General features: G+C 42.2%; 1 protein-coding gene across 2 annotated transcripts in view; it reads left to right on the top strand.

The window, feature by feature from the left end:
* The first annotated feature begins 2,604 nt into the window (after positions 1–2,604).
* tbx18 (T-box transcription factor 18) overlaps positions 2,605–7,500 on the top strand; it is an 11,722-nt gene continuing 6,826 nt past the window's right edge. Inside the window, exons 1-5 of one of the 2 annotated variants that reach the window (XM_042095516.1) lie at positions 2,605–3,132; positions 4,420–4,585; positions 5,001–5,102; positions 5,416–5,587; positions 6,275–6,442. In XM_042095516.1, coding sequence (XP_041951450.1) covers positions 2,892–3,132; positions 4,420–4,585; positions 5,001–5,102; positions 5,416–5,587; positions 6,275–6,442 — 849 coding nt within the window. In that variant the 5' untranslated portion in view covers positions 2,605–2,891. Of the gene's footprint in view, positions 3,133–4,419; positions 4,586–5,000; positions 5,103–5,415; positions 5,588–6,256; positions 6,443–7,500 lie in introns of both variants that reach the window. The other variant, XM_042095515.1, reaches the window with a different exon arrangement.

Here is a 7,500-nt window from a genome sequence, read left to right as displayed (position 1 = left end):
ACATTAAATCAACCTTTCCTTGTTTGATTAAAATAAAAAATAATTCTTCATATACAGTATACTTAGCCTAATACATTACTGGAGAGTAGGTTATTTTCTCTTCTAAATGTACCTGTCATTTAAAATCATATGGCATACATATCTTTGATGGCAAAATAACTGCTTAAGGCAAAAAAATATGATGATGTTTTCACACATCAAATTGTTGTGTGGTATGTGTAGCCCGAATAAGGGCATTTTAATCAGAGCCAGCAGAGAGAGACCCAATTCATAATTGATAATTAAAGCCTATAGATCTAATGCTTTGTGCACCTGGCACCATGGATCGGTACGACAGCTGGTGTCGCCAAACGTGGCGAAACCCGGTGGTTCCGGTATAACGTGACAGATCCGAAACGGTTTATATGATGATCTATGCACATACGGATCATACAAAGCAACCGATCCGTTTTTCCCTCCGGCACACCGACTCCTGAGGATCGGTGTGTCATATCAACAGCAGATGGCATAGCCGACCTTCGCGCCACAACACTAAATGTTAAGACTGATAAATGATAAATAATTTGTAAAAAAAAAAAAAAGTTAACACTGAACGTTTATTGTCTTTGTGGAATAGATAGTTAATTTACACAATATCTTTAATCAGATGTCTTAATGAACTTCAATATGTGACTGATTAATATACCAACAGTTTAAATAAACAATCTTTCAAAATACTTTCAAGTCTGTATTATGATGGAATTAATGTGTTTTTGGTTGGAACAAAAATGGTTAGCTATTGATTTACCTGGCTAAACGTTCAGAGAAAAAGGTAATATAAATTATGATGTTGAGAAGCATGGATGACAAAGTAGCCGAGACCATTTTTAAGCCAGGATTTCATTACCACGTTCGATGTTCATTAACCATTTCGATGTTAACAGCGTAGGCCTACCATTATTTTAAACACTAAATAATTATAGGCCTACCTGTTATTACATTCTTAGAAATCCTAAATTTAAAATCATGTAATTAAATTAACTTAGATTATATGATGTCGCCTACCAAATTGGACTATTTTAGAATTCATATTTGATTACAAAAAGTGAAATCTGAACTAGGCTAATTTCGAATTAAATAAATGAGAACTAATTTAGATGTATTTTATATATATATATATATATAAAAAAATAACAGCCAATTTAATAAATAATGGAATATAAGCATATTGTGATATGGCTAGTTGCATGAACTTTTATTTAAAATGTTGAAATAAAAATATGCCAAAAAAGTAACCACATTCATATTCAAAAACAAAATGTTCACTTTCCTAGATTTAGTGCCTCTAATGGCATTCACATTTGCTGCTGCTTTAAAAAACAAAGTAGGTTAAAGCCGTGAGCGTTGGACAGAAATGTCATTGTAAATACTAATTTTCAAATGTTCTGTTTGTCACTATGACAGCACTGATATAATTATGTATAATACGCTTATGACTATGATATGGCCTAAGCCTACACACTTTATATATGACATGAGAAATAAAACCGTTAGATACGCTTCACGTGCGCCGAGCAGATTATTCATCAGTTAAGAGTGAATTTAAGTATTTAGACGTTAAAGTTGAATTGCGGAAACACGGGACTTGGGCAAAGGGTCCCCTTCAGGCTACCGCAAGATCAGGTGTTTTGTTTTCGGCGATCACAAATTATACCATAAAAATGACATGTTGACACAGGCCACGCACGTAGAGACCGTGAAATACTCTGCGCAGTTATGGCAGCCTAAATACATTTGACTTTGACCTTTTCGTCAGCAATTAATGATGCATCCTTTTCTTGGCAACAATGGCATACACAGTAACATTTAGCATAAAACAAGTCGTTAGAGCGCGTCGCATTTTGGCCGGATAGAATTGAGATCACAGGTTATCGAAAGCTGATCCTCGCACTGTTTATATATAGTCTTGTTCCATATGTCCGCACATGCATGCCCGGCACCGGACACGCATTCTCCAAATGGCCTTGAGCTCATTTGCACGTTCCAAACTGCCTAGAGAAGCAACGTGGTGCCCCTCGCAAGCTGCGTTCGTGTTACACAGGGTCGTAAAATAATCTCATTGTGGATTTCAGCAGAGCATTTGAAGGCCCCTTATGATCCAATCATCCAACAGCGATTAATCAATCTAGATGCAACAGTAACATATTCAACCATTAATGACTGAGATCACTGTAAGCACCGAGTAAGCACCGAGTCACTCAACATGTAGCCTATGAGTTCTAAGAGAGAGTGGTGTTGCCATGTCACATGAAGTCCTACATATCCCATTCGGTTTAAGGTCTGTTGTTGATACAGGGATATAAGGGCTGATTATAGTATATGATTGGCGGGCTAGTGGAACCTCGCGGGGAGGTAATGCGGAAGTATGCTGAGCATGTGCAGCCGCGGTGTGAAAATGATCGCAATGTCGCGAGCATGACTGGAGCTCGGCACTCGGGCGATGATTCATTCACCGAGCCCACTTTACCACATAAGGGCGGTACACTCTCCGCGAGGGGTCGGAAACCGCTTCTCCCATTGGCAGGACGCGCGGGTGATTGGCACGCGCCGCCCCTCCCCTCTCCGTCCCTGGTTATTGACACTTTAACGGATCCCGGCCACTGCTTTTGCCGTCTGCACGCGCTGACAGATCAATGTGACCGTTTCAAAAATCCCTGTCGCTTCGTTTTCACCCATTTTTCACTCCTGTGCGCAAGGATGCCAGTGTTTGCTGGTTAACAGTTGCTAAATCTGACTCGACTCTCTGCGCGAGGATTATACTGAATGCACTCCGGGCGGCTGATGCACTTTGGGTGAACTTCTCTTCGCTGCTCGAGACACTTCTACACTCCTGCGTCTCTACAACTCGCGGCATGGCGGAAAAACGGAGGTCCCCGTGCACTATGAGCCTCAAGGCCCATGCGTTCTCGGTGGAGGCGCTCATCGGCGCCGAGAAGAAGCGGAAACTCGAGGAGGACGACGAAGACAATGGTGAGAATTGCTTCGAGGAGGGGAACGAGGTCGCAAGCCTTAACGGGAGTCCGAGGCTGAGAACGGAAAGGTTGTGCGCCAGCACTCGGAGTTGCGAGATTGAGTGCGCAAGTGACGGATCCCGTAAGTACCACACGTACAGTGTGATTTTAACTTTGGGTCAGTGTAATGTGCGCTAATATAGTCTGTACACTAAATACTCTTTCTAAAGAATACTCAAACCGTGATGACATTTTATACCAATCTTCCGGATAATTTTGGAAGTATGGTCAGAATATCACACTGACAGTAATCATTATTGATAATTACAATTTGGTAAATAGCAATACCAAAGACCAATTACTAATAGGATAATTGCACATTCCTCTTAAACAACACACAATTTCTCTTTTTAGGCTACTCTTTTTAATTTTCAAAAATAGAATACAATGACCAACTCGCATGGACCCTCAGTAGGAATGTATACGTCAACCTGTACCATACATTTGTCTACATTAAGAATTTCATTTTTATATTACACCTAAAATACCATGTTATCAAGCGCCTACTATGTCTAATGTATCAATTCTGATGCATGGTGCTTACAGCTCAAATAAAGTGGATCATGCATCTAATAGTCAATGCTGTGGCTTACGCCTGTAAAATTGTATCGTATATTATGTGTTATGATGTATTATAATTTCTCAGTCACGAGTAAGTTTAACTGGCCGGGTGTGAGACTGTGTAATCTATGATCACGTCTTTACGAGTTGACTCGCAACCATAAACGCAGCAATTATCCGCTCACGATTAGTAATACACTGCAAGCCCAACACAGTCAGGCAGTCTCACGGAGTTGGGGATGAAAACATGGGCCAACTCAGGCATGCTGTGTGTGTAGGCCTACTCACGCAGAAAACGTGTCCATTAAAATCAGAGAAAGGCGCAGCTCACAGGTCTAATCTATTTACGTGAATAGAATAATTCATATTCTAGCTGAGCAGGCTATTTTGTATTTTTATTGATGACCAGGCTGCTAATGAAGAGAGTAGAAAAACAGCCATATTCCATAGCGCCATGCACTGGTGTAGGCCTAACTGTATTTTGATGCAGGCTACAAGCACATGACGCGCAGTGGTTCTCCACAAATAGTAAGTATGTGGAGAACCACTAAATAATACTTTTGTACGTGGTTAAGAAGTAAAGGCATCAACAACCAATACAATTATATTCAGCGGCAAATAGTGAAAACATAACTGAGCCAGTTTACAAAAGATTCAACAACTGCTTCTTATAGCTATTTTCATAACTTACAAACTGAAATAAAAATAGATAAAATGTACTCGGAAAACAAATGTCTTTAATTAGGTTCAGAAACTAAAATATGTTGTGTAAGCGTGGACAAATTGAAATGGTCGCATCTTTTTTTAGCTGACTGCGATGAAGTGTTGCTGGAAAGCCCGCGGCCACCGTCCCAGAGCGCGCCCCTGCTCGTGAGTGCTTCGGGAGAGGAGATGCGCACGGACCTGCAGGGTTCAGACCTGTGGAAACGGTTCCACGAGATCGGAACAGAAATGATTATCACCAAAGCGGGCAGGTGAGGGAAAAGAAAACTGAAAATAAAAGGAATAAACTTTTTTTTTGTTTTTGACGGGCCAGTGTCGGTTTTGTGTGGTTAATTTGGGCTGATGTGAGTAGGCCTATTATTCTAACATTTAAATGTCTAAAATGTCGCAGTCATTTCTGAAACAAATGTAATAATATATATATTGCAACAATAATATCACAATTATAAAATAATATTATCACGGGAAATATTAATTAGTAATTTAAGTGCAACATTTCGTGGTAGCTAACTATGGCTCTTATCATTTAAATTCCAGTGAGGCTATTTTTAATCAGCCTGATAGTTTATTAAGATAGTAATCGCATTACAACACTTATTTTTAAACTGTAAGAAAAAATATTTAAGACATTTCTGATATCGAAATGTTAATCTTTGGCTTCTGCAGGCGGATGTTCCCTGCCATGCGCGTCAAGATAACGGGATTGGACCCACATCAACAATATTACATCGCCATGGACATAATCCCCGTAGACAACAAACGATACAGGTGAGTTATCTTCAAATATAAACATGCAAAATTATCTCTAAATATTACAATATAAATGCTATACATTTTGAGGCCTGACCCTGAACAAGGTTGACAAATATACCATAGGAAGAACAAATGGCGGTACAGGAAATGTTTTGGGCACTGTTTATTTTGCCATTTGGACGTTCGAAACTTTAACCTTTTGGATGCATAACCTTTCCAACTTGAAGGTCATCTCGCAAATGTTTGCTAAATCAGCATTTTAGCGAGTCACATTTTAACTTGTGTCGCCCCCCCCCCCCCCCCTCTCTCTCTTGTGTTTATTGTGAAGGTACGTGTACCACAGTTCCAAATGGATGGTAGCGGGAAACGCGGATTCGCCCGTGCCGCCACGCGTCTACATACATCCGGACTCGCCCGCGTCAGGCGAGACGTGGATGCGGCAGGTCATCAGCTTTGACAAGCTTAAACTGACCAACAATGAGCTTGACGACCAGGGCCATGTAAGTAGACGTTTAAAAAAAATTTAAAAAAAATAATATTAAAGCCGATTTTATTGTCCAGGGAAAAGACCATTTAAATGTCAAAAGACTAGTTCTACTTTTTCATTTTTTTTCAGTGTCCCATAAGTGAAACTAGTGAACTACAACCCTTCAAGTCATTTCATCTAAATGTATAAGAGATTTACTTTGCTTGTCTACAATTTTTACACATTAGGCAAGCCTCTGATGAAAGCATTGTAACACCAGAATAGTTCTGCAGTCATTTCAAGCTATTTACAGGCCCCTAGTTAAAACCATCACCAGCCATCCCACAGCCTTTTATGCACTTCTTGTGCACATATGATACCTATTGTCGCCCCGTCTCCATTTTGTTTTGCTGTATTATTTTAAAAGCCCGAGTGTGTTGTAATATGGAGAGCAGTAAACAACGCCAATTGAAGGCTTCCCCAGGGCCAAACCGTTAGAGCTGCTCAGGCCCTTTGAAAAGAGCACCATGTGTGTTTTTAATGGTGTAGGAGAAACACCACACGTAGGGTAATTCTGTCGTTTCCCGTTCTCTGAATTCACTGGAGTCACACACACACACACACACACACACACACACACACACACAAACAGACAAACAGTCACACATAAAGTCACATAAGACCACCGCTCACTCACTCGTAGGGCGCAAATGTTTTCCAGATCATTCTGCACTCCATGCACAAATACCAGCCCCGCGTCCACGTCATCCGCAAGGAGTGCGGCGAGGAGCTGTCGCCGGTCAAGCCCGTGCCGACCGGCGACGGCGTCAAGGCCTTCGCCTTCCCGGAGACCGTTTTCACCACCGTCACGGCCTACCAGAACCAGCAGGTACGCCCCGCCGAGCCGAGCCGAGCCGCATGCGTTAACGAGGGCCTGCTAACGAGTGCTTGCTAACGAGCGCCTGCTAACGAGGCTCTGGGTTTCCCGCGGCAGCCAGGCCACTGTAGAGCAGATGCCAGAGATCAGTGGGAGCCAAACCAGGCTCTGTAGGGGTCGCGTGTGTTAGCAGCGTAGGCTCTGTAGGGGTCGCGTGTGTTAGCACCGTAGGCTTGTTTTTACCTTCTCACACTTACACTCATGTGCTCGCTCTCTCTCTCTCTCTCTCATGCACACACACACACACCTCGACAGACATACACACACACACACACATACACCTCGACAGACATACAGACACACACATACACACACACTCACAGACACAGACACACACATACTATTAGAAACACACAAACTGATGTATAAATGTGTACACAATAACATAGGAATATGCATACATAGCCCACACAGGTACTCTCTCTCTCTATCACACACACACACACACACACACACACACGCACACACACACGCACACACGCACACACACACACACACACACACACACACACACACACACACACACACACACAAACACACACACACACAAACACACACACACACACTCTGGCAGACATGTTTTTTATGGAGAATGAGACTGCACACATGGCGAGTGGAGGCTCCAAGGGTTACTTGGAGATATGACATCTCTATACTAACTTACTTTCCACTGCTCCCAGGCTCAAGCACCAGAGAGAGAGAGAGAGAGAGAGAGAGAGAGAGAGAGAGAGGGAGAGAGAGAGAGAGAGAGGGAGGGAGAGAGGGAGGAGAGAGAGAGAGGGAGAGAGACTCAGAAAAGGCCTACTGTATAGTTGTCTGAGTAGTGTTGTATCACATCTTAGGAAAACAACCCATTTGAGGATGAGAACATCCCAGCTGAGCCAGACAGGTGCTAGACGCAATGCTGAGGCTAACGGAAGAAAGGTTAAAAAGAAAAAGATGTCTGTCAATACAGTGACTCTCTGTAATGCCGTATTTTATTGTTGCGCAGTGTTGTGCAATGCTTCAGG

This window comes from Alosa sapidissima, chromosome 6 (assembly GCF_018492685.1).
Source record: "Alosa sapidissima isolate fAloSap1 chromosome 6, fAloSap1.pri, whole genome shotgun sequence".
In the NCBI taxonomy this organism is placed as follows: Eukaryota; Metazoa; Chordata; class Actinopteri; order Clupeiformes; family Clupeidae; genus Alosa; species Alosa sapidissima.
Note: the sequence above shows the minus strand (reverse complement) of the source record. Positions and strands in the feature narration are given on the sequence as shown.